The sequence below is a fragment of the Phodopus roborovskii genome, unplaced genomic scaffold, assembly GCF_943737965.1.
Source record: "Phodopus roborovskii unplaced genomic scaffold, PHOROB, whole genome shotgun sequence".
NCBI classification, from domain to species: Eukaryota; Metazoa; Chordata; class Mammalia; order Rodentia; family Cricetidae; genus Phodopus; species Phodopus roborovskii.
This window is the reverse complement of record NW_026125391.1, coordinates 14421674-14449405: the sequence shown is the minus strand read 5'-3', so window position 1 is coordinate 14449405 and position 27732 is coordinate 14421674. Positions and strand designations below refer to the sequence as shown.

The following is a 27732-nucleotide window of genomic DNA, read 5'->3' as shown; positions in this document are numbered from 1 at the left end:
CAGAAAATGGAAATACTTCATAACGACTTTGTAAAGTGAGATAAACCCTATGGGAAGTGTCCACGAATGCCTACCACAACCATGAGATTGTCAAACTGTCAAACTTTTCTTTCTCTCTTATCTACATTTTACTTTCTCTAGGCTTCACTGAGCAAACAACACTTTTGTTTTTTCAGCCCGTCTTCCAATTTAATTTGCACCTCTAGACACTTTGGCAGAGCCCCAGCTGCCACAAAGCATGGCGTTCGTTACGACAGTGTACGGCGTAGCGACCAGACAGCCTCCGCCAATCGCTCGGGCCAATCGCGCTGCTCCTGGGCGATGACGTGTCGCTCTTGCGCATGCGCAGCGCGGGGAGACCTTGGCTAAGCCTAGCAGTCGCTCCGCGGAGGTGAAAGCGCTGTCGCTAGGGTCAGGAGTAAGGGAAGATGCAGAGCTGGAGTCGTGTGTACTGCTCCTTGGCCAAGGTGAGGGCCTCCCTTGTGTGGTGGTGCTGGCCCGAGGCGCAGAGGTGCCGGCTCGTGGGTTTGGACGCGGCCTGCGTCCGGGAACCGCCGCGGCCCCGCCTCTGTGCCGGTTCGGCCCGGCCTCCCGAGGCAGCGCGGGCCCGAGGAGGGCCCGGCTGTGAAATGACTGCCCGCAGCCCCACGGCCCGCTTCCGGACGTGGGCCGAGGGGCCTGGGCCTTTACCCGGGCACGGGGACGCGCAGAGCACCCCTGTCACCCGCTGCGTGTCCCTACATCCCAACCCTGACCCGGGAGTGGCCTACTTCCCCGGGGTGGGTAGGTAACCTTGAGGCGCGAGTGGCCCAGACGTGGTCAGCCCCAACACACAGCCCTGCGAGTTCCGCTCTGGTCCTGTCTGCATTCGCGTTTCTACGCTAGTGCCCTCTGCCATCCGCCAGACCCTGGGGACTTATCTTTTTCATTGCGGCGGGCTATATCGTCCAAACTACTTTCCCATTTCACCTGCCAGTTAAATAAATACAGCCAAATTGAATGAATGCGGCGTCGTGGCAGGGTAGTGTGAGGACTTTAGAGATAATACAGAGATCAGACTAATTCATACCTGAGTCGTCGGTGTTCTCAAAAGTAATTGCAACATGCAAAATGTACTTTTAGGGAGAAGCTGAGCTGGGACTGAAACTCAGTACAGGCAGTTTGCCCTTCTTTGGTTGGCATGTCTTGATCTCAAGTGCAGAAGTTGTCTCCAAGCAAGGAACATTGCTACATCGGAGTATATATTGTCACTGCCTTCCATTATTCATTGATTTGCTCGCTATGATAGGAGCAGGAACTCTGCATTGTTTCTTTGTCTCACTGGTCTTAGGAAATGGTAGGCATAAAGTTTAGAGAATGTGAGGTTATGATGCAATTTGTGGAACTTCCAGAATGTGGATACACTGACACTTTTGGTATATTTCCTAGTTTAGTTTTCTGCTCCTAGTTGGTAGCTCAAGAACATTTTCATAAATGTGATTACTGACTGTTAGGTTGTTAGAAACACATATTGACAAGTGAAATGATTGTCGCTGAAGTATTCAGATACCTGAATTCAAAGTTTCAGACTTCTGATTAGAATACTAAAATGGTTCTTGCCTTTAAAATTAGCCTTGCTTTCTGCCATTTTAATAATACTAAGCCATTGAGTATATTTTATTAAGTTTAATATGAGATGGTGCATTTAATATTCATAATAAAAGGCGAATCTGGCAAGGTGAAATTTTGAAAGTTTAATATTGACAAAGAGGGGAAACTAATAGGATACCCTTTGTGATGACAGAAAGTTCATTAAGAGTCAGTGCTTGATGGATTTGCCTCAGTTGTCATCAACCTTCTAAATTACATTTATTTCTTTGAGAGAGAGTGTGTGTGTGCATGTGTAAGTGCAGACAGAGATTGAACTTGGGAAGTCAGTCTTGGTGGCAGGAGCCTTTATCCAACTATCTCACCAGCCCGTCATTGTAAGTAAGTAAAATTACATTTTACTTAACAAGAAACTTTTCTTTGCCTTTTTCTTCTAGAGAGGCCATTTCAGTCGGGTGTCTCCTGGCTTACAAGGAGTTTCTTCAGTGCCTTTAAGAACTTATGCAGATCAACCAAGTGAGTACTCAGTGAAGCAGTTTTCAATCAGATTAGCTGGCAGTTCTTTTTCATTTTTATGTTAGAGTAACTGTTACTCTGTGTTAGAATTAATCTATACACTGGTTTACTGTTGCTCTAACACGTAGTATGTTACAAGAGGTAAACAAGGCAGAACCTTAAGATACTTAACAGCTACTGTTAAAAGGTGGGCTCTGCGCAAGTAACAGGTGTTTGGAGAAGTAATTGAAAATTAAAGCTAGTTACTAAGAGCCTAGAGAGAAGTCAAGGAAACACTTTTGAGGAGGTGATCTCTGAGGGTGTGAAAGGTTCTTCAGTGAGAAAGGTCTGAAAAGAAACTTAATTTCTGAGCCTGCAGGAAAAGCAAAAAGACTAGGGTAGATGTGCAAAGTTCTAAGATATAAAATCGGATACATAGGCAGGGATCAGATCATGGAATGCTTCCAAGCCAAACCAGGTGGTATGGATTTTACTTCAGGTGTGGTGGAGAGCCACAGGTGGGTTTTGAGCTGAGTAATTTCATGTGATTAGAGCTTTTAAGAATTAATTTTGTCTACTGGCTCAGATTGGGTTGGTTGTTTCAAAGCTTCTGATGATGATGACTTTGACATCTTGAATGAAGTTCTTTAAGACTACCATTATGTGCAGAAAAGGAAACTGTGGGGTATATAACTTTCTTAATGCTTTTTTAAAGTTTTGAATTTTCTATAAAATATATGTATTTTTAATAAGCACTTTGGAACAGGATAAATAGGCTTTTAGTGAGGTATTTAACTTCCTAGTACAAAAAATACTTGAAGTGATTGTTTACTAAACTTCACCCATAAAATTTAAATTTTAAAATATTTTATCTTAATTTTGTGTCTATGTTACTATGGTGTGTGTAAGGGTGTCAGTACCTGTGTGCATGCCACAGTTCAGGTGTGAAGATCAGAGGATAGCCTGGGGTGTCATGTAATAGGAGAATGTTAAGATGTATTCATCGCCTTCTGTTTTCTTTGCAGTCTTTGAACAGGCACTTAGATTTTAATGGAGTGAGACCATGCTGGCTCGTTCTTGTCTACTCGACACAGACTAGAGTCACCTGGGAAAAGGGGCCTTCATTTGAGAAATTATTTCCATCAGATTGGTCTGTGGGCAGGTCTGTGGCTGGTTTTCTTGATGTTGAAGGGTCAAATCCACTGTAGCAGGTAGTTGTTAATTACAAGAAAGCAAGCAGAGCAAGCCAGTATTTAGCATTCCTCCATGGGAACTGTCCATTATTGAATAGATCATTTTTAATTTTCTGAATCCTTTGTACTAGATATCAGTTATTTTTCATATGTATAGCTGATTCTTGGGAGCTTTCAGCTTTTTTTTTTTGTGCAGAAGCTCTTTATTTCTAGACAATCCATTTGTCAGTTCTTTTTGTTTTGAGACAGGGTTTCTCTGTGTAGCCCTGGTTGTCCTGGAACTTGCTCTGTAGGCCAGGCTGACCTCAAACTCGGAGATCAACCTGCCTTTGCCTCTTGAGTGCTGGGATTAAAGGCATGTGCCACCACTATTTTTCGGTTCTTAATGTTATTTTCTGGACTGTGGGAGTGCTTTTCAGAAAATCTTTGTTTAGCCTGTACCTGAAGTATTTTCCTTTAGCAGCTTTAAAGTCTTATGTGAGGTTTGTTGGTTCACTTTGAGTTTTTGTACAGTGTAAGAAATGAGACTCTAGTTTCAGTCTTTTATGTATGGACATCCAGTTTCCCCGGCACCATTTGGTGGAGAGGCTATCTTTTTTGGTGTTTTAGTAAAAACAAACAAACAAACAAACAAAAAAACCATGTAGCTGTAGTTGAGTAGTTTTATTTCTGTGTCTCATATTCTGTTCCATTGCGTACATGTCTGTTTTGTGGGTTTGTGCATACAACACTACCTTGATTTTTTTTATTTTTTTTTTTTATTTTTTTTATTTTTGTTGCTGAGGTACTATGGTGTTGCTTTTTCCTCAGGATTGCTTTGGTGGCCTGGGGTCTTTTGTGAACTTCAGAAATTTTTTCTATTTTTGTAAAAGATTGCATTGAAATTTTGATGGGTATTGCATTGAGATTGTTTGTCTTGTTTGGTAATATAGCCATTTTTATATTACTTCTTCCTATTCATGAATAGGGAGGGTTTGCATTTTCTGGTGTCTTCAGTTTCTTTGTTCAATGCTTTAAATTTTCATTGTAGCTGTCTTACTCCTCTTTGGTTAAATTTATTACTAGGTTTTAATTTTTATTTTACTTATTCATTTGATGATATTGCAAATGAAATTTTCTTGATTTTTTCCCCCCAGCATGTTTATTATTGATTAAAAGAAAAACTACTGATTTTTGTACATTGATTTTGTATCTTGCTGTTTAGCTGAAAGTGTTCATCAGCTCTGAGAGTCAGTTTATCAGATCTGAGAGTCAGAGGAATTAATTTTTGTGGACAGTGGTATTGGGCTGCCTCTTTATTACCATAGAGCAGAACTGGAAATAAATGTAGCTAATAGAAGCTAGACATCTCTTACATATTTAATTACTGTTTTGTGCTGAGTTCGAAGTCTTTGTGAGGAAGACAAATATTTAACAAATACTTGTAATTGTGATTAACAGTCCAGTGCTAAGGATGGGGATTTATGAAATGTGTATGTGGATTGGGAATGGTTCTTAATTTACATTTATGTATATAATGATTATTAATGCCAACTTGCCAGTTCTGGAATCACCCAGGAAATAAGAGATAAACCTGGGACATACATAGTCATGAGATTAGGTTAGACTTGGAGGAATTATTCTTATTACATTGATTGATTGGCAAGGAACTGTATAAAATGGAGAAAGTGAGCAGAACATTCTGATTTCTGGTTGTGGGTGTGATATCTCCAGCTTCCTCAAGTTCCTGGTGTCTTCACTTTTCTGTCATGGTGACTGGCAGGACTTTGAACTGTGATCCAAAATAAACCCCTCTTTAAGTTGCTGTATTTGTCACATCAGCAGGAAAAGAAACCCAGGCATTGTCTGAAGAGGGATGGATGGACATGGGTGAATATTGTAATATGGGAAGAAGCACAATATATTTAAACCACTAAAAAGTGGTTGGGAGTTAGTACGGTGTTTTAAACGGAACCATCATAGGGCCATATTTATTTTAATGATCATTTCTGTTAAAGGTTAAGCTTTATTATTTTTTATTTCTCTCTAATCAGATCATAAGAGGCAGGCTAATCATCATGAACATATTCCAAGAGTTTAGTGTTTGAAATGTGAAATGCATGCTACTACTATGTAGTTCTAGATAGTGAAACAATGTATATACATAGGCTAGTATGTAGAATGGGGTGGGAGATGAGATTGGAGAAATACATACTGAAAAGATGTTGGTGCTTTACTTATATAAGGTGGAGTTGTTTGAGTAGGAGACAGGGAAATTAATAAAGAGTTAGAAAATTGATTTGAGCTGGGCTTTTCAGATCTAGCACAAGGGGTAGCAGCATTGGCCTTTGCCAGGATAGGAATGAAGCTGATGCTCATTTTCTAAAGTCTGGCCAGGCAGATCCAAGAAAGGAAGTAACATTTACTGAGTGCTTGGTATGTACCCAGAATGTAAGGTTGTGTAGTTATTATTGAATCCGGATTTGTTTTTAAATATTATTTTATCTTTATGTGTATGTCCACATGTGTATATATGTTCATCATTTGCATGTCTGGTGCCTGTGGTGTCCAGAAGAGGGTGTCAGATTCTCTGGAACTGGTGTTATCTCCATGAGGTTGCTGGGAATTAAACTTAGGTCCTCTAGAAGAGCAGCCAATATTCTTAACCACTGAGTCATCTCTCCAACCCCGGAACTTAGATTTGTTTGAGTCCTTATTTTACTCTTAAGGACTAAAAGTTTTTAAGATTATGATCAGAAAGTGAATTATTCAGTTCAGGATTTCAGATGGTGAGCACTTTGGGGTAAGAATGAGTATAATAAATTTATATGAGAAGCTTGTGAAATAGTTTGGAGATTAAGGTCATTGACAGTTTAAAAACCACTTTTAGCCCTCAACATTCTGCTTTATGACTATAAAGTAAAAACTTTTTGGGATTATTTTGTAGATGAAGGGTTAAAGCAAAGTAGGTCAGATTTTCCACCCAAGGTCACCTTGCTAGTGGTTTAAAGCTTTTTGCTCTGAGATTTTTAACTTATGAAGGCTGAAACTAAAGAAAGGGATTTTATTAAATAAAAAGAAAAATACCAGATGTAGTGTCAGAAAACTTAGTTTGTCTCTGCTACTTAATTGCTAGATAGTTTGGGCTAGTCAGTTTATTTCAGAACCTCTTATTTCTTCTTGAAAATGTTATGTTTATATTATCCTAGTCTTCTTCACATTACAGAGGAGTTATGCCATCTGATAATATGATAACCAGTAAGTGGCAGCTGGGTTCATATTCTAGGACTTAGCTGTGTTTGCACATGCTATAATGAATAGAAGATAAAAGTGGTATTTCAAAATTTATACCATTTTTAGTTGCATCAAAGAACATCAAATATCTTGGAACAAAATAATGCTGTGTGGGGCATGCTGATTATTTGGAGGTTTTTTGGTAAATGTTAGTGATTTACCATTTTATATCAATCTGCTCTTGCTATAGTTGATGCTGATGTGACAGTGATTGGTTCTGGCCCTGGAGGATATGTTGCTGCCATCAAAGCTGCCCAATTAGGCTTTAAGGTAAGATAGAACCAAAGTCAATGTTGCTTTCTTTTATATGGACCAAGCTTATTTTAGCCACAGCATCTTTTTAAAACTTTTATTCATATGGGTATTTTACATGCCTGCATGTATGTTTGTGCAGTGTGTATATGCAGTGTTCACAAGGGCCAGAAATGGTATCAGATCCTCTGGGACTGGAGTTATAGATAGTTGTAAACTGCCATGTGGGTGCTGGGAATTAAACCTAGGTCCTCTGGAAGGACAGCCAGTGCTCTTAACCACCAAGCCACCTCTAGTTCAGGAAATTACTATTTTTTTTTATTATAGATTTTCTTTTTTGGTAAATCTGAGACTAATGTACTTCATTTGTTATAGTAGTATATAAAAGTCAGCTATTTTTCTTCTGAACTACTTGATTTTGGTTTTTAAATATATTTGGGATACAGTGATAATAATGTTGGATAATAATCTTTTTATAATGATTCACTAAGGAGTTAGCCTCATTTTTTTATTATTCAGGTGGTAGATTTCAAAGGATTTTTAGTTTGAAAAAACACAGCTTGAGGAACTTGCTTTGCATAATAATTTAGACATATGTTTTGAATTGTAGTGAAATGAGATACGCATTTCCATGTAATTAAATAATGCTCTCTTTGATTGTAGACAGTCTGCATTGAGAAGAATGAAACACTAGGTGGAACATGTTTGAATGTGGGCTGTATTCCTTCAAAGGTGAGCATGTGTTTCAAATGCTGCAAAGATTGTTTTTCAGTAGCTACTACTGACTACAGAGATGTATTGAGACTAGATCAGTAATCTAATACAGTGCCTTAAAAGGAATCTGTGGATATTTATAAGACTTTTCTTTGTAGACCTTCAAGTGCTGTCACAGCTTATCATATATTCTGGAAATTCCTCCTATTCCAAATTCCAGTGTTGCAGTTTTGTTTTTTCTTTAGTTTTTCCATTGCCAGTGAAAAGATAATAAATTTTTTTTAAATGTTCTTGCCTGTGAAAACAAATCCTTTTGCCACCTTGAAATGTGTTCTTGTTTTACTTTTAAAGATAATTATTTTTTTTGTATTTTATTTTTATTTGTGTGTTTTATGTCACTATTGTTCATCTTAGGCTAATTGTATATGGAAAGATGAATTCATATTGTATGTATCATTCTAAATAGAAAGTGTCATTTTGTAAGTTTGTTATAGAATCTGTTAATGAGTATTTGGTAAATTTGCTTACTTCTTTTAGGCTCTATTGAATAACTCTCATTATTACCATATGGCCCATGGAAAAGATTTTGCATCTAGGGGAATTGAATGTAAGTATATTTTTTATTGCTAGTAGTATTAGTCATGTTTGACTCTCTTTGCTGAATACTGGTGTGTGTGAATAGATACTTATTCAAGATGAGTGAAATAAAAATCTTGAAATTTACATAAGAATGCTTGGTTCAAACTTCTGCCTTGACAACTTCTCTGCCTTTGCAAGCTTTTCCTAAATTTTATTTTTTGGTGTTAGTGAAGAGTTGGTTTTTATTTCCCTCACAACTTTTGAACATAGCAGAGGCTAGATCCCTGTGTGCTTTGCTAATGACAGGTATGATTGAAGGAAGGAGAGCAGGCCTACGTGAGTTATTGTAAATAACAGAACAGAGTGAGAAGGAAGAGATTTAGTGAGAAAAGAAGACTGTTACGACATTTGCATTTAGTCTGTATTGTTTTCTCCTTGTTTTGGAGGGTTGTTTTTATTCCTTTTCTTTCTAGTTGTATTTGAGAGATATTTCCAGGAGGTACACTTATGTACTTTGTGGCTTCTTTTCTTTCTTTTTTTCTTTTTTTTTTTTTTAAGTAATAGTTTGCTGAAAGAGGTTGTGTAGTCCAGCATATAGATTATGTGTATATGCAGCAGCAAATATGTCACAAGTCTGTGAAAGTGCCATGATGTTAAGACAAGGGATAGTCAGGAGGCAAGCCTTTCATCCTGGTGACCTTTGTCAGTCAGAAATGTCTAAGAGTCCGTATATGTATTGGCTGCATGGGCTGATTGCTATGCCTTTTCCTCTGAGTTCTGTTGAATTGAACATTTTTTATCTTTTATTGTTGCTTTAGTATTCTGAGTGAAATCTAGTTGATTAAACTCATTAAGCTTTTATATTTTGAAATGTTCAAATATATACTTGTTTTTGTTTCATGATATTTTAACATTTGTCTTTATAATTTCAGGTAATGATTTACTTTGCCAATTTTACTTAACTATTTTCCAGACTAGTAACCTTCATATAGTCCTTGTAGAATGTCTCAGTGGAATAGAACATTTTTACTTTGGACTGCATTTTAGCACAGAATCACATTTAACAGTGCTTGATAGGTTTTACTATTGTGATATGATGATTTAGCTTTGCTGACTGTGGTTATGACAGTTGCTAAATTTTAAAAGTTAATACCGCCTTTTATATAGTTTTAGCAACTGTGAGATGAATATTTTTAGATCTTGATTAGTTGAAAACTATCACTTAATTGCTTTCAGAGTTTAAATAATGACAACGTTTATCTAACAAATTACAGTGTCAGAAGTTCGTTTGAATTTAGAGAAGATGATGGAGCAGAAGAGTTCTGCAGTAAAGGCATTAACAGGAGGAATTGCTCACTTATTCAAACAAAATAAGGTTGGTTGGTGTTCAGTGCTCAGATTCACATAGACATGAAATGATTGCTTCATGCTAATAGAGATTGATGCTCTATGATCTTGGCCTGCTGTGGGATATTTCATTTAAATAGTACTGAAACATTTAAAAAAATGTAATGCATTTGTCATTATCCAAACTGTACAAAGAATCAAAACCAAAATAACACTACCCTGAAGCAGATGTCCGTGAGACATTGTTTTTGCTGCTGCATGTGGTACCCATTATTAAGGAAGTATTTTATGTTCTGTGTTATCTAGAGTACTGTTCCTGTTATTTCTATCAGAAAAACAGTTTAAGCATATAAATATTACTTTATAAAGGTTGTTCATGTCAATGGATTTGGAAAAATAACTGGCAAAAATCAGGTCACAGCTACAAAAGCCGATGGAAGCTCTCAGGTTATTGATACGAAAAACATCCTTATAGCTACGGGTTCAGAGGTCACTCCTTTTCCTGGAATCACGGTATGTATGTCTTCTAATTAATTTCTTAAGGTGTTTCTTACAAAATAGACTTCTACAAATTTGTTCTGTTTATAAATGTTTCGTTATTACTGACTGAAACACTGTAATTAGGCAGCCATTTAGCCTTGCAAAGTTACTTCTCATTATTTTGCAATGACTATGATCAGATACAGAACATTTTATAATATATTTGAGTTCAATATGAAGTTAAGCCAGGCATGATGGTGAATGTCTGTAATCCCAGTATTTGGAAGGAAAAGGCAGGAAAATTGCTATAAAGTCCTTGCTAAACTGGTTTAGTGGCAAGGACTACACAGTGAGACTTTCAGAAAAAGAGCTGGTGAGATAGCCCTTTTGATAAAGTGCTTATTATACACTTATGTAAACAGCTAGAAAAACTCCTGAATGATGGCTGAGGTTGACTTTTTGTCTCCACACGCATACATACTTGCATACACAACAAAACACAAAATATGAAGTTAACATTATTTTTATTTTGGAATATCAAATGATAAAATTTCAAATTAGCATTTTGAATGAGAGTTGATGAAATTGTGATATATAGAAGCCATGACATTTTATGGCATGAGATCATATAATAACTTACTAGTTTTTTTCAAGTAATTTTGCTTGTTTTTGCTTTTCTTATAGATTGATGAAGATACTATAGTGTCATCTACAGGAGCTTTATCTTTAAAAAAAGTTCCAGAGAAGTTGGTTGTTATTGGTGCAGGAGTAATTGGTGTAGAATTGGTAAGTAGTGTCTGTGGAGTTGAAAGGGACTTAAAACCTCTTGGGAGGCTGGGGAGATAAATCAGTGGTTAACAACACATACTGTTCTTCCAGGGGACCTGAGTTCAGTTCCCAGCACCCATATCAAGCAGCTCACAGCCACCTGAACTCTAGCTCCAGGATTTCACTCACCACTTATACTCATGCGCACATACCCACACATACATACACACATAATTAAAAATAAAATCTGTCTCTCAAAAAAAAAAAAAAAAAAAAAAAAAAAAAAAAGAAGAAAGGACAAGATGGGGCGTGTTTAAGGTAGAAGACAAAAGGGAGAGATGGCTCAGTGGTTAAGGGTACTTGCTGCTCTTGCAGAGGAACTGGGTTTAGTTCCCATATGGTGACTTTTAACTATTTGTAACTCCAATTCTAGGGGATCTGCGCCCTCTTCTGTCTGTCTCTGAGGGCACCAGGTATATGCATAGTACCCAGACACACATGTAGGTAAACACCAGTTCAAATAAAATTTTTAAAATCCTAAAAAAAAAAAAAAACCCAAAGACAAAAAAGCCTCACCTCTATTTGATTCTTTATTTCTTTATATAACACTTTAGGTCAGTCAGCATTGAGTTTGGCTTAAAACTTCTAGTAATGGCAAATACAGCTTTTCTTCCAACATAACTTTTAGGTAGTCATTATTCTTTCATATGTCCTCTGTTTTATAGTCTGCTTCTTTGTTTTCTTACTCTTTCTGATCATTGGAATGGGCCTCCTTTTTAATCTGATAATACTCAGCATACTGAAAGATAGTTTTCATTCTGAACAAATTGCATTCTAGTAAAGCCCACAGTCCTCATGATAGCATACATGGTGACTCTTCTTGAAATGCCACAGTACTGACAGTTTTGAGCACTGTAGTATTTCATATGTTCTGTCTGCTTTGTTGTCCTTTGATCTACTTGGCAAGTTTCCATATATTTGTAAGGAACCTTTCCCTTAATAGTTCAGGTGCACTCTTATAGGGCCATCACATCTTACTGCGAGGACTGCTCTCCCTCTACTGTCCTCATTTCAGACTTTCCCTGGCCACTCTTCTCGTAATTAATTACGCCCATGTAATTAGGTGCTTGAGTTTTCTAGTTGAGAAATTCAGTAGATTTTTGTTTTCCTGTTTTGACTGATTTCCTGATCAGTTTAGATTCCACAGTCTATTACCTTTAATTGTTCTCTTTTTTTTATACTAGAGACTGAACATAGGGACCAGTGTTAGTTGTTAATACAAGCCCCAGGCAAGCACTGTACTACTAATCTATATCCGCATCCCTCTCCTTTTTACTTTGTGCTAGAGCTTTTCAGTAAGTTGACACAGCTGGCTTTTTAATTCACTTGGTAGCCCAAGTAGGCATTGAACATGTGATTTCCTTGCCTCTGCCCCTGGGTAAGGGAGAAAAAGCCTGCTCTACTTTTCTGATATAATTGCCTGGAAAAACTCTTCAGTTTTGGTTGAATTTAGCTGTCAGTCTTCTTTTGTTATCCTTGCACCAGGAGGGAAGGAGACCCTTCAGATTGGTGCCTGTATTAAGTTCTTATTGAAGTCACAGACCTCAACTTGAACCTCAGCCTGAGTGATGATTCATTATTTCCCTAGCTGAGTTTGGTCTCTGCCATGCCTCTTAATTCACACTCTTTTTCTACCTCTACTTTCACATTGTCTTTCCAACTTCACATGGAACTTCTTGAGAAACAGAGAACATAGAATGAAAATGCTTTTGCTATGGTTTTCCTTTTGTTGTTCTTCCTCCTACAGTGAAGATAACCATTTTCAAGAGTAATCTCTTCACCTCTCCTTTATACTTCATAACATGTTTTTCTGCCTTCACAATGACTTAGTTTTATAGTTCTCTCGCTCTCTCTCTCACTCTCACTCTCTCAATTTAGTCTTTAGTCTGCTTTCTACCCTTCTCTATTTTATTGAGAGAGGGTTTATATAGCCCTGAGTGGCCTAGAATATGCTATGTAGCTCAGACTGGCTTGAACTTGCAATGATTCTCTTGCCTCTACCACCTGAGTTCTAAGATTATAGGCATGTACTACCACAACGAGCTATTTTCCTTTTGATTTACAGTTGATTTACAGCCTTAGTGTTTATACCTGGGTGTCACACACATGCTCAAGTGCATTTCCTTGCAGATACATGCTTATGTTTATGTGAATAAGCCTTCTTGTAAGCTTGTCCTTTAGTTACTAATTTCCCCTTAACTTTCTTTTCTCCATCAAATTTCTCACAAAAGTGTTCATGTTCTTTCTCATCATCTTCTACTTAATCCTCAGGCCATAGCCTCTTGTACTAAGAAATCACCCTGAAAAGAACACAGACATTTTATTATTCACTCCACTGGTTTTCTTTCCTGCTGTGTTTGTGATTTCTTGCCTTGGAAAATTTCCTAGTTTCTCAGACTTTTCCTGTGCTGGGTTTCTACCTACCCTATGGGTTACCTTTTTTACTTGTTCAGATTCCTTTGTTCAGGTTCCCTTTATTACTCTAGATTCCATTGCTAGGTTTTGTCTATCCACAAAACATTCTTTTCACTATCATGTCAGGGCTCACAAAATCTATATCTTTAAGACTCTTTGCTTCTGAATTTTTATTTCTGAATATACAACATCTCCACTTCCTGTTTTTCGTGCAGTTATAATAGTACTTTTCTATCTTCATTTTCCTTCCAAACAAAGCCACATTTACTTCTTGTCTAACATTTCCCTCCTCAGTGCATCTGCTGTTACACCTGATTTCTCACCTGCATCTTGTCCCTTAGTCATTCCCTGAGGTTCCAGCGGGAGTCACTTACTCAGATCCTAGTTCAGGCCAACATCATGTCTTACCCTAGGACTTCCTGACTTTAAGTTCTAATTATAGCCACTGATCTTCACACCGTGCATATCCCTTCCCTTCATTAGCTGAAGTCTTTGAGTGGCTGTTGTTTGAGGATAAGCACTTTGTGATACTGTGTTATTTCTCCAGCTTTATGGCCAACCCTCCTCCTCCTCGCACTGTGGTTTGGTTATGTCAGAATAAGTTCTGAGCAAACATTACACCAACTAGTAAACATTCTCTCTTGAATAGGTCTTTTTTGTTTGTTTTGTTTAGTTTGGATTGGTTTTTAAGATGGTACCTCACTGTATCCATGGCTGGCCTAGAACTCGTTATGTACACGAGGCTGACCTTGAGCTTACAGAGAGTCACCCCCGAGTGCACCCAGTGGGTATTTCTCCCTTCTCAGTTCTTCTTCTTTTTTTTTTTTTTTAAATTTATTTTATATAACCAAGTCCATTTAAATGAAAACAAACATTTATAGACAATACTTGGGAATTTGGGCGTCGTTCTTTCCAAACTACTTCCTGCTGGTAAGGGGCGCTGTCATGGGGGATTCTAAGAAGATGCAGAAATCCTGGCTGTAGTCTGCAAGGCTGCTTTGTCCAGCTGTTTTGAATGTAGGATCACCTGGTACTCTGTTTCAGGTGGTCTGGCTTGATCAAACCACATTAGTCTGGAAGGAATCCACAGCTTTTTATTTTCTGTGGAAACAAAAATAGAAATCCTTTTCCCCCAGTAACTTGTCCTTGAACTTAAATTTTGGAGTCAAAGCATTTTTTTTTTATTTATTATTTTACATGTCGATCCCAGTTCCCCCTCTCTCCCTCCTTCCCTCCCTCCCTCACTTTTACCCTCTCTGCCCTCTCACATGCACTCTAACCACCCTCCCCTCCCATCCCCCCCCACCCCAATTCCATATGTAGGGGAATGCCATCCAGTTGGGGTCATGTAGATCTGACAGGTCATGTGAAGTAGGGACTAGGGTTTCTCTCCTGTCTCTAGGTTAAGGCAGTTATCCCTCCATGGGGGCCGTGTTAGCAAGTTCCTCTTGTGCACCAGGGATACATCCTGGCTCCAGTGTCTGAGGTCCCTTAGACTGCTCAATCCTTAAGCAAGTGAAGGAAACGGTTCAAGACTTGAAAATTGAAGTAGAGAAAATAAAGGCAACACAAACCAAAGAAATGCTGGAAATAGAAAAACTGCCCTTCTCAGTTCTTGCAGTATTTTGAGCCTCACTTCATGAGAGTGGAGGGTCTTTGATGCTCCTGCTGTTTGTTGTATTATACCTAGGAGTTCTGTTTCTTATTTATCTTACTTTCTTTTTCTTTTTTTTTTTTTTTTTTTGGTTATCTTACTTTCTTGATATTACCTGATCCCTCTGATTTCATTAAATTATAAACACAAGGACAGGGATCATAGCTGTTTTGTTCACTATGTATCCTTATTACATATCAGCAGTTGTGCCAGACAGTTTAGATTTTATTATTTCTCAGTAGACATATGGTGATCACCTTTCAAAAGCTAGTTTAATAGTTGACTGTTTATTTATTTTTGAGACATAATCTTACTGTGTAGCCAGATTGGTTTCAAAGCTATGATTTTCCTGCCTCTACTACTTAGTTGCTGGGAAGACTGTGTTCTGGTGTTTTATCTTTTTCTAACTTGGAGTCATAGAGGCATCCTGTGTGCTTTGTTCTAGAAGTTTTAGTGTCTTGGGTATTATATCCATGATTCATTTTGAGTTTTGTATATATTTGTGGAGTTTTCATAGTTCAGTGTTACCTCTCTTCTGTTCATTCTTATCATAAAAATGCATGAAATTTGTAATGACTATGTAAATCTAACTTAATTAGAAAGATATTCTTGCCATTTAAACTTACTAGATGATTTTAATATGATATGAAATGTTAAATGATTTATTTTTAAAAGACTACATGTTTGCTTTTTCTCTAGTTCTAGGATTAGAACTTGAGTCTTGCACATTCCAGGCAAGCATTCTATTACTGAATTCTTCTAGTCCTAACTTCAAATTTTATGTTGTTTCATATTGAATCACGGAGACGTCAAAGCTATGCCACTTGTTACAATGCAGTATACAATTTAAGTCAAAATTTTAGTACAAACAAGTAAGCATGAGAAAATATTTCCTCAGCCAGCTTAAAATTTGCAGACCTTAGTGATTATTAGTAATAAGAATATATTCCCTTTTTTAGTTATTTGAAAATTTCTTACATATAATACATTTTGATAACACCCACCCTCCAGTCTTTGCACTGCATACTTTCCCCTACCCTCCCATCACTTTCCCCTCTTCACTTCATGTGTCCTCATTTTTAAACTCACTTAGTCCATTTAGTGCCATCTGTAGTGCTGTTTGTATGTACATGGGTATAGGGCCATCTACTGGAGCATGGGTAGCTTTTTGTTGCTCCATCCCTGAAGAAAACTTACTGTACCTCCCCCAGCACTGCCGTTACCAATAGCTTCTCACCTATGGGTGGGATTTTATCAGCCCCTCCCCTATGTCCATGCTGAGATGTTGGCTGCCTTAATCTTTTATGGCTCTTAGGCATATAGTCATAGCTGCTATGAGTTCCTGTGTGCAACAGACCTGTCATGACCAGCAAATACTGTTTTGCTGTAGATGTGTCTACTACTTATGTCTCCTAAAAATCTTTCTATCCCAATTTCTGCAGTGATTCTTGAGTCCTGGTTGGGGGGGTGGTCTATAGGTTTTGAGCTGGGTGCCTATCATTTTCTGCATGGTGACCATTTGTGTGTTTCTGTATTAATCATCTACTGAACAAGAAGCTGCTGTGATGAAGGCTGAGAGATTCAGTAATCCAGGTTCAGGACTGGGCCCCATCCTGGATTTACAACTTTGGCTGAAGTCAGTGGGATCAGTATCATACTTATTTAATCTCAGGACTCTTATATTTACTCTTCTCCTCTGCCCTGAACACTCTTCTCCCATTCTCTGCTGTAGTTCATTTCCTTTACTCCTTCATGTAATGTTACTTAGACTGAAGCATCTGTAGTTAATGCATCTAAAATGGCCCTGGTTCTGTCTTCTCTGTTTCTCATAGCACTTTATTATCCTCTAGCATGAAGTTTAGTTATTTGTTGACTTCCTCTATCATATTATAAAGTCCCCAGAAACATCAAGTTTTGTTGTGGTACCTGGCCTGTAGTAAGTAGGTGTCCAGTAATGTGGAATAGGTGAATAAATAGATGAAATTACTGTTTTCCCTTTAAACAATAGAGTTCCCTTAAAGGTTTGCAAAAGAAGACAATACAATTAAATATTTGATATAATTAGTAAACATTGCTATAGAAACTTATATAATTTTTCTTAAAAATTAATTTCAGGGTTCAGTTTGGCAAAGACTTGGTGCAGATGTGACAGCAGTTGAATTTTTAGGTCACGTGGGTGGAATTGGAATTGATATGGAGATATCTAAAAATTTTCAACGCATACTGCAAAAGCAAGGGTTTAAGTTTAAACTGAATACAAAAGTTACTGGTGCCACCAAGAAATCAGATGGAAAAATCGATGTGTCGTAAGTATGCTACATTTGTTTTTGACAAATTATCTTTCCTTATCTCAAAAAAGCATATGTTTTCAGATTAACAAATGTAGTTCAGACTTTTTATAACTTAGACCCATCTTATATTGCTTTGTGTTACACAGTATTGCCTATCAAATTAGCTAGTTAAAATTTATGAATAAGTTGATGCTAAAAACCTAATTAGATAGTCTCATTGTGATATATTTTTCACTGTATATATTCATAAAATTTAAAACTGCTTGTGTTTAGTAAAATTCATGCAGCAGTTTTAGACAGACACATGGGGGATTTGATGATAGCGATAGCATTACTTATATTGGTAGCATGTATCCTGCAGTTATTAAATACTTAACCTAGTTTAACAAAGTAAGTTCTTCATAGTCACACAGTTGGTGATAGGTGGAGCCAATCAGTTCTTGAACATGTTATTTTTAATATCTTTTTGAGGGCAGGAGTACTTTTTTCAGGCTTTCTCTGTGTAGCAGTGGCTGTCCTGGAACACTCTCTGCAGACCTGGTTGGCCTTGAGCTCACAAAGATCCTCTTGGCTCTGCCTTCCAAGTGCTTCCAAGTGCTGGTATTAAAGGTGTGGGTCATCACTGCCCAACCTATCTTCTATGTTTTTTATAGTGTTGAGACATCGTGCATGCTAAGCAAGTACTCTACCACTAAGCTACATCCACAGCTATGAAACTTATGTTCTTAACCACTGTCTTACAATGCCTAGTTTTATAAGATTTTAAGAATAAACTTAAGAATTTGTATTTTTGATTTCATGACTTATTTTATAATTAAATAAAGATACTAGAAATGTCATGGCTCCATTCAGCTGTCAATGTAGGTAGGTTTAACAGTTACCACTGTTTGATATTTAGTGTTGAAGCTGCTTCTGGTGGTAAAGCTGAAGTTATCACTTGTGATGTGCTCTTGGTTTGCATCGGTCGACGGCCCTTTACTCAAAATTTGGGACTAGAAGAACTTGGAATTGAATTAGATTCCAGAGGTAGAATTCCAGTCAATACCAGATTCCAAACTAAAATTCCAAAGTAAGTTAAATAACTACCTGTTTTCGTCTTTAAAATGTTCTGTGCATGTTAACATTTTTGGCTTTTTATAAAGATTAAAAAATGACACACATGATGAGGCATGTGTGCTGTAAAGGAATATGTAACAGCTCTACCCTAATAATTTTACCAAGCTTATAAAAATGATATTAATAGACTTTTTAAATCTTTGAATATAAATACTTTATATCTTTATTGTATGAATGTTTTACCTACATGTATGTCTATTTGCCTTGTGTGTTCCTGGTCCCTGTGGAGGTCAGAAGAGGGCATCAGATCCTCTGGAACTAGAGATACAGGCAGCTGTGAGCCACTTTGTGGGTGCTGGGAATTGAACCCAGGTATTCTGCAAGAACAGCTGATGCTGTTAACCACTGAGCCATCTCTCCTGCCCCAAATATTTTATTTATATTTCAACTATCTGTCTACCTTATTTAAAGATGGAATTTTGCTCTATGGTCCAGGCTAGTCTTGAACTAGTTTCAAGTGCTCCTGTCTTTCTTAGGCTCTCAACTGTGGGCATTTTTAAGAATTTTAAATTTACTTCAAACACTGTCTTGAAAATAAGACTGTTTAAATATAACTAATTGAATTTTTCATAGCTCAAAGATAGATACTTAGCTCTGGTTTTTTAAAGAGCTACATTTGATTGTCTTCTGGTGACTTATTAGCTAGAAACATATTTCTGTTGTATAACTAACCTCCTTAGATTTTAGAAGTTTACTGTGTTTCTTTTTTCTGGTAGTATCTATGCTATTGGGGATGTGGTTGCTGGTCCAATGTTGGCTCACAAAGCAGAAGATGAAGGCATCATCTGTGTTGAAGGAATGGCTGGTGGTGCTGTGCACATTGACTATAATTGTGTTCCATCGGTGATTTACACACACCCTGAGGTTGCTTGGGTTGGCAAATCAGAAGAGCAATTGAAAGAAGAGGTACTTTAAGTGTGGGATTTGAAATAATGGAACCAGTGACTAGAAAACACATCTTGCCAGGCTTAGTGGCAAATGCCTTTGATCCCATCAGTTGGTGGGAGGCAGAGCCAGGTAGATCTCTGTAAGGTTGAGGCCTAGTCCACAGAGGGAGTTCCAGAACAGCCACAGCTACATAGAGAAACCCTGTCTCAAAAAAGCAAAAACAACAGCAACAACTGAAAAACAAACAAAAACCCCACATCTTTGCCTTTTTTTTTTTTTTTTTTAAGCTCTGTATAACATTATAGCTCATGTATTTGTTCCTTTGTTAGGATCATAAGGAGATATTTACTCCTTTAATTTGTCAGCAATGGTAGAGAAGATGATAATAAGCCACCTGGACTTAAAACAACTACTAAGTGCAGTGCCTTGTTTTTTGTTATTTTTGCTTTTTTTTTAGAGACAGCCTTGGTTGTCCTGGAACTCACTCTGTAGGCAAGGCTGGCCTCAAAGATCATAGAGATCCACTCTGCCTCCTGAATGCTGGCATAAAAGGCATGGTTGCAGAGTTTTTTAATATTTGGCTTTGGAATACAGTCAAGCGGTATTTCTACTTGCTTACATTTCTTCCCACATTAAATTTCATTAACTTGTCTTTGGTTGTTCTTTCTGTGTGTCCTGAACAATTGCTTTCTTGGGACTTCTTTTCTCTCTCTTTTTATGATTCTTTTTATTTAAATTAGAAACAATCTTGTTTTACATGTCAATCCCAGTTCTCTCACTCTCCCCTCCACCCATCCTCCCTAATCCCCATCCCATCCTCTTTCTGCTCCCCAGGGAGGGTAAGGCCTTCCATGGGGGATCTTTAAAGCCTGTCACATCATTTGGAGCAGGGCCTAGGCCCTCCCCCATGTGTCTAGGCTGAGAGAGTGTCCCTCTCTGTGGAATGGGCTCCCAAAGTCCATTTGTATACTAGGGATAAATACTGATCTACTACCAGAGGTCAGAACTTATTTTCCTAACAAATGGGAGATGGTTTCACTAATGGAAACAAACTTACAGTGCTTAATGTATGTTCTCATTTTTTATTCTCCACAGGGTATTGAATACAAAGTTGGTAAATTCCCGTTTGCTGCAAACAGCAGAGCTAAAACAAATGCTGACACAGACGGCATGGTGAAGATTCTTGGACAGAAATCAACAGATAGAGTACTGGGAGCACATATTCTGGGACCAGTAAGTATTGCAAAGTCATAGAAGTCCTAGTAAGATTTCTGGGAATCATTTAATGGGTAAAGTTTAATACACTTGCTGTTTCCATTCTGCTGTTGCTGATTATTGGCCAGTAAGTTTGACTTGTGAAAGTTTGCTTTTAGTAGCAAGGTACCACAACAGCATTCTAAACAGCACTTCCACAGTCCTGCCTACAATATCATCTACTTCTATACTGCCTGAAACCCACCTTTGATAGATACTTGACAACCTCAGACTGTAAGGATATGAGGTCTTGCTAATTCTGGTTGCATTCTGCTCTGCCTTCCCCGCCCTCCTTTTTTGACCCCATCTTTTCTGTTCATCCTGTTTACTCATTAATTTCTTTTTTAAATTTTATTTTTATGTGTGTGGGTGTTTGCCTGCATGCATGTCAGTGTACTGTGTTAGTGCAGTACTTGCTGAGGCTTGGAGAGGGCATTGGATCCACTGGAACTTGAGTTGTGAGCCAGCATGTGGATACTGAAGATTGAACCTGGATCCTCTGCACATGCACCCAGTGTTTAACTGCTAAGCCCTCTGTCCAGCCACACTCTTTAATTTCTTATCATGTAAAGGGAGTCTTCTTCCTGTTCATAGCAGGCTAAGCGTGATTTGCAGTTTGGGTCCTGTCTGTGTGCATATAGTACCCTTGGTGTAGAGCACTCTACTTCCAGACCTGCCCGTTATCAGCCCAGACGTTACCTCCCGAGGGAAGGCTTAGATTTCAGTGAATCTGAAATGTATATTCCCCTGGTGTGTGATAGAACAGTAAAGTTAACAGTATTTGAATGTTTCCTATGCCACTTCTAACAACTTAAAAAAATCTCATTGTTCATATTTTCAATTACAGTATTATGGGAGAGTTGCTATTTTTTAAGCAAAGAAATTGCATAAAACACATAACAATAGCAAAGTACCAGGACTTAGGCCATTTTTTGGCTTAGAAGCCCTAGCTCCTCCCGTTACATTTTTTCTTGAGCTTTCCTTTTCTGACTTTTCTCTAGCTGCTGTAATAATAACCAAAGGTTTAAGAAGATTTAACGTCTGAAAGCCCAAAAGCCTGATTTGTTAGAGTATATAGTTATTCTTGCCTTGGAAACATAATTACATTTAAATTTTAAAGGGTGCTGGAGAAATGGTGAATGAAGCTGCTCTGGCTCTGGAATATGGAGCTTCCTGTGAAGACATAGCTAGAGTCTGCCATGCACATCCGGTAATTATTACCAATATACATGCTTAGTAGTTTTCTTTTGACCTACAACTATTTCATGTTTAATTGTCCATTGCTTCCCTTGCAGACCTTATCAGAGGCTTTTAGAGAAGCAAACCTGGCTGCATCTTTTGGCAAACCAATCAACTTTTAATTAGAAATTTTTTCCTAAAATCTGGAAGCTTGTCAAGGTTACATTTTTGAACAGGATAATCTCCCAGTTCCAAGAATTTGTAAGATGAAATTATGAAACTTCTGGAAGGTATTTAGTAGGTTTAAACACAATGGAATAACCTTGTACCTATATCTTAAAAAAATTGGTTCCAGTGCATTGTGGACAGAAAGCTACATATAATAACATCCTGGAAGTTTTTGACCTGTGTTTTCGTGCTGTCTGTGAGGTTCGACTTCACTGAATTGGCATTAATGGAGGTGAACCACAAGGAAGGAGCTGGAGAATTCATGTGAACAGCTTGAAGAAAACTGACAAAGTTAAATTTGGTTTTCATATTGGAAACGAGTCAGTGATTAGAACAAGATTGAAATATGTACAAACAACGTATGTAAATAAAAGTGATTGTCTCTCATTTTATTTAACTCCCAAATCCCTGGTAGTTTAGAGGTAGAATTACGTGTTTAAACATGGAGGTTGTAGTAAGTCCTATAAATGTAAGGGCATTCAGTTGCCCAAATGAAGATTCTCTCTGCAGAACTACTAAATGGAGATTCATGATTATACCAGGGAATGAAGATACCAAAATAAACATGTCTTAAATATTTATTTACTGGTTATTCTGAGTGCATATTAAGATGGTTCTAATTCTTTTAACTACCTCTGATTGTCTTTTTATTCTTTATCACTTTCATAGCACTGGATGTTTTCACATTGTACAATAATATTAAGGTATTTGAATAGTCATTTACCCTTCCATGTGTTTACAGATAACTATTAAATGTTTAGCCTATATTTTAGAGAAACAACATAAGGGAACCTGTAACCTGCTGTCTTTTCCAGTGTGGATTTCCCTGGCTTAGTAAATGGCTTTCTCTAGGTTTTTTCTTTTTCATTTTTTATCTTTTTAATCTTAGTAAATGGTCATTTTAAAAGTGCTACAAAGCTGGTATGTGATAACACATGCCTTTAATCTCAGTACTCAGGAGGAAGAGGCAAGACGATCTAAGTTTGAGGCCAGCTGTTGTATAGAGCAATTTCTAGGAGTACATAGCTCTGTCTCAAAAAACTTAAAAAAAAAAAAGGGGGGGGGGCTATTAAATGCAAAAAATAATTAAGTATCTCAAGAAAGGCCATGAACTAAACACTATACATCTAAATTTGTCATTTCAAATTTATTGAGTGGCTCCTAAATTTGATATAGTACAAAGAAAAGTGGAAACTACTTAAAAATACACAAATGAGTTATTTATTTGACTTAAGGAAACTTGGAATAATATTGGTTCTAACAATTCTTTGTAAAGTACAAGCTAAACATTTAGTAATTATCTGTAAAACAAATGAAAGGACAATGACCACTCAGATGCTTTAATATTGTTGCACAATGGAATTGCAGTTCTCTGTTTTGTTTTGTTTTTGAGACAGGATTTCTCTGTGTAGCCCTGGCTGTCTTGGAACTCACTCTATAGACCAGGCTGACTTCAAATTCATAGAGATCCATTTGCATCTGCCTTCCAAGTGCTGGGATTAAAGGTGTGTGCCACCACCGTCTGTTGTCTGTTGGAATTGTAGTTGAAAGGAAAGATTTTGCTAATTGTACTTTTTTTTTTTTTTTAAATGTCTAGTGGTTTTAAGATTGTTAGGGTAATGACTATTGTCAAGGCTGGATTCATTCACAAACCTTTATAAATACATTTTTTTTTCTTTAATGAGGCAGTTAAATTAGCTCAATTCCAATTTTGATAGCAATTTGCATCACAAATAGTTTAAAGTTTTGTTTTGTGCCAGAAGTCTACTGAGTTAGGCAGTTTATAACATTTTCTCCTTTATATTTGCCTCAAATTCTGTCTCTTTTAACAATAGAAAGTTGGCTTTTAATTTTCAAGTGAAAGCTTATTTAAAAACTAAGACATTCTGCTTTGCTGTACCTCTATGTTTGCTATGCAATGCCTTTACAGTTTTTTTTTTTTTTTTTTTGCTCAGAATTTGCAGTTAGCAGAGGGTCTATATATTTTTAAAATCTAAAATGTCAATTTTAGGTTAGATGATGGTTTATTTAAATCTCAAACAAGCCCCCATCCCCTTTCTCTCTTGGAATTTTCTAATTTGGAAATAGTAACACATAATTTAATATGATCTTCTGGCTGTAGAGATACACAAAAATAGTATTTGTCTAACTGAAGGATTCTCATTCAAATATGAGGATATAAATATAATCTAGGCGAATAAATGCCTAAGAGTAAAATAAATCTTAAAAATCTCCTTGCTAAACTCTTAGTGTTTGGGGGTCTTATGCAAGGACCTTATAGGAACAGTTCTATTCACTGAGCTGATTTAATTTATCAAATAAGGGCTTTTGATGGAAAAGACATGGGGAGTGAATTTTTTTAATAGATGAACCAGACATGGTGAAGTATGGTGCTTTTGGTATTTACTAAGATTCATATTTTAGATGAAAGGGACAGTCAGTTGCCTTGTTTAAATTATAGCTGTTTATGTAACTTTGTACAAGTCCAGCTTCATTTGCACCTGTGTTATATATGGGGCTCTAAGATTAGCCCACTCTTTCAGCTACTATGTAGTTGACACAAACTTATCTATTCTAAGCTAATGATTTTCTTTATGCACTGGAGTAAGTACTTGTTTAGAATAGTTGATTGTGAAGTTACATAAAGCATAATATAAAAGGTAAGAGTGTTGTGTGTTTGAGTAGCTTTGCCATTACCACAAACAGTTTCCATACACTCACTGGCCTAAATCACCAAAATCTTTCCATCTGGTGGTAAAACACAGAAGCCACATTGATGGAAGATGTCATTCTGTAAATATGTTTCTCGTATTGGTTAATGAATAAAGCACTGTTGGCCAACAGGAAAGCAAGATAGGCGGGACTAGGAGACTAGGAGGAGAGAGGAAGGTGGGGGAGGAGATTCAACATGGACGGCAGAGAGAGTAGAACTCTGGGCCCTCCTGTAAGAAGATAACACGTGGAAATTGGGTTAATATTTAAGACAGAGCTAGCCGATAAGAAACTAGTAACTGGCCAACAGCTTTATATCTAATACAGTGTCTCAGTGTGTTATTTGGGGCTGGCGAGGCTCTGGGTCCAGGCTGGTGGAAAAACTGCTCATAACACCACACTTCTTCCTTCTGATGTTTAGAAATGATTGGAGCAACACAGAAACCAGTGAAGTGGTATAAGGTACTCTGTATCCTTCCTTTTTAACTCCCACTCAGGATTCTCCACAGGGGGATTTAAAAGGAATAAAGATTTGAAGATAAATGTTGACATAACAAGTGGGTGAATATTGTTTATACATATAACAGAAATTAGCGTCTTAAAGTGCTTTACAAGTCCATCTTTACAGAGAAAGTAACATTTCTTGGTAGGATTCACAAAGACCAAATCAATAAAAGAAACAAGAATTGTAGTAAATATATTTATACAAAACCAAGGTATTTTATTTAACTCCATACAAAAGTGGGTGGATAAAAACATTAAATAGGTAATGAGTTAATTTTCACATGTTAGTTTACTTTGGTCATTGCAGTCTCCTCAAAGCCCTTTTCCTGGGTTATAAGCAAGTGCTGTAAACAGCAACCTTTTCACTTATATCCTTAAGGAGTGAACGGACCTCTCCTTCCAGTTGTACTAATTCTTGAGCTTTATCTTCTAAGTATTTTTGATTGTCTTCATATTTCCTTTCTAAGGCTGTGATGATAAAAATAAGGTTACGTTAATATAAGACCACTAAAAACCTAATCCAAAGTGAATAGATTTTCACCTTTATAAAAAACAATTGGAAGAAAATTGGAAGAAAAGGCCTACCTTCCAGCAGCTGAAGCTTGCTGTTGGCTTGAGCCAAGAGTGTTTTTGCTTCATTTTGTAGCAGCTCAGCCTTCCTCCTGGCATCTGCTGACTCTTCAGTTTTTTGGGCAATTAAACTTTCTACCTTCTTATACTTTTCATCAAGTTCACCATCTAGAGCCTGCAGTTCCATATGAAAAGACAGAAAGGTGAAAATGGTCAGTAATTAAATGTCGGTAATTAAATCTAAGAGCATTAAATCGACATTTTTTTGATAGGCAAACATTCTGAATTAAGGATCATCAAAGTATCCAGTTGTAAGTTTTAAAAAAACAATGCAAAAAATTTTTGGAATTGTAAGTCTACTGCTCTACTACTGTGGGGCTTACCCTGTTTACTTGGATGAGCAGTTACTATAGAAAATAAGCCCAACAAGCTATACAAAAGTACACTGAACAGCAGGAAAGCAGAAAGCACAGGTTTAAGGAAGAGGTTGAGAAGGTGAATGGCTGGCTGTGGTGGTGCAACCTTTAATCCGGGCACTTTGGAGGGGGTGGCAGATCTGAATTGAGGCCAGCCTGGCCTACACAAGTGAGACTGTCAAAAACAACAAAAATGAAAAATAGAGAATATGGGCTTTGGAATTATGAAGATTCATTCCCTAGAGCGTTAAAAAAATGTGAATAGGGGCTGGCGAGATGGCTCAGAGGGTTAAGAGCACTGGCTACTCTTCCAGAGTTCCTGAATTCAGTTCCCAGCAACCCACATGGTGGTTCACATCAATCTATATTCTGGTCTGCAAGCAAAACAATGTATATATGATGAATACATTTTTAAAAATTGCAACAGTATCATTTTTTTCAATTGCTCAGATTATTTGGGAGGTTTGTACATTCAGAACTACAGGTAAGTAGGAACAATAGGGAAGCATTGTCTGACGCTGGCAAGTTAATTTTTCTTAGGGTTTGCCTCTCTTCCCAACTCAGGTGCAGTGAAATTACTTTTTTGTAATCCTGAAAAGCTCCAAAAACAAATACTTCTTTTTAACAGGAAGGAATCAGAATTAGGTTATACAGCAGTTTTAGCAATCCTGACTCCACAATCTAGTTTAAAAAGCTGTCTTTGACCCAGGTAGTGGTGCCGTTAATCCCAGCACCCAGGAAGCAGAACCAGGTGGATCTCTGTGAGAGGCCAGCCTGGTCTACAGAGCGAGTTCCAGGACAGCCAGGGCTACACAGAGAAACCCTGTTTCAAAACAAAAACAAACAAAAAGCTGTCCTTAGAGGTAAATTTAGAAATAAAATGTGTGTGTAAAGCAGAAATCTGTGAAATTCAGTGCCTTCCAATGAAAAGTAAAAGCGAATTCAAAACAAGCCTGGCAAGAAGTGAGGTTTGATTTCCTACCGCTCCTTTCTGTAAAGGGCTCTTTTTAGCTCTCCACATTCTGTCTTTAAATTATTCTCAAAGGGCCAGCTAATTGCAACATTGTGAAGACCTTTCTCAGAACTACAGTTCAGAAATACCAGTCTAGTGTGCATCCTTTCAGACTACCACCCCAGCCCCAATTAATTCCATTTCCCTAAACTCATACCCAAGTGAAATCTGTGGGCCTAAGTTTGCAGTAGGGTCCCATAATAAATTGTTTTTCATGTATCTCTATAGACTTGTTTTAAAATAGGTTATTGGGGTGTTTGTATCTTATTAATGCCAAGGAAGGCAAAGTTGACTATTAACTTAGCTGTAAAGTTACCTACCTTCTTAACATCGTCTGCACTCTGTTTTACACTGTACACTACTTTTTCAATATATTCCGCCTCCCCAGAGTTCTGGGCAGCTTTCCGCTTAAGCTCTTCCACGTTCCTCTCAAGCTTGCTGATGCGCTGGGAGGCGTTGCTCAGGGTTTCCTCAGAAGCAGCAGTTTCCGATTCAATCTGAAGGTGTAATGTTAATCGGACTTCATTAATACAAAGTAAGGGGAGGTGAGTCTGCTATACTAGTTTGCACTAGACTTGACGCATTGACAGTTTTAAGGCACCTTAGTGGTTCTTAACCTGTGGGTCAAGACTCCTTGGGGGTGGAGGTATATGCCAGATATCCTGCATTTCAGATATAAGGGTTGCAGCATTAGGAGGGCTGAGAACCATTGGCTTAATAAAGCGCCTAGCTTAAGTCATTGCTG

General features: G+C 37.5%; 2 protein-coding genes across 2 annotated transcripts in view; one reads left to right on the top strand and one right to left on the bottom strand.

Moving 5' to 3' along the window:
* The first annotated feature begins 322 nt into the window (after positions 1-322).
* Dld (dihydrolipoamide dehydrogenase) lies at positions 323-22354 on the top strand. The gene is made up of 14 exons (XM_051175105.1): positions 323-467; positions 2025-2103; positions 6739-6818; positions 7464-7532; positions 8052-8121; positions 9368-9468; positions 9810-9953; positions 10605-10706; positions 16933-17123; positions 18007-18177; positions 18941-19130; positions 20208-20345; positions 21487-21576; positions 21662-22354. The coding sequence occupies exons 1-14, from the start codon at positions 429-431 to the stop codon at positions 21725-21727; spliced, it is 1530 nt and encodes a 509-aa protein (XP_051031062.1). The 5' UTR covers positions 323-428; the 3' UTR covers positions 21728-22354.
* Positions 22355-25181: 2827 nt separating this feature from the next.
* The window catches only part of Lamb1 (laminin subunit beta 1), a 65358-nt gene continuing 62807 nt past the window's right edge, over positions 25182-27732 (bottom strand). The window contains exons 31-33 of the mRNA XM_051175101.1: positions 27308-27484; positions 25575-25734; positions 25182-25457 (exon numbers count right to left, since the gene is read on the bottom strand). Of these exons, the coding sequence (XP_051031058.1) occupies positions 25321-25457; positions 25575-25734; positions 27308-27484 (474 nt within the window). The 3' untranslated portion in view covers positions 25182-25320. The remainder of the gene's footprint in view (positions 25458-25574; positions 25735-27307; positions 27485-27732) is intronic.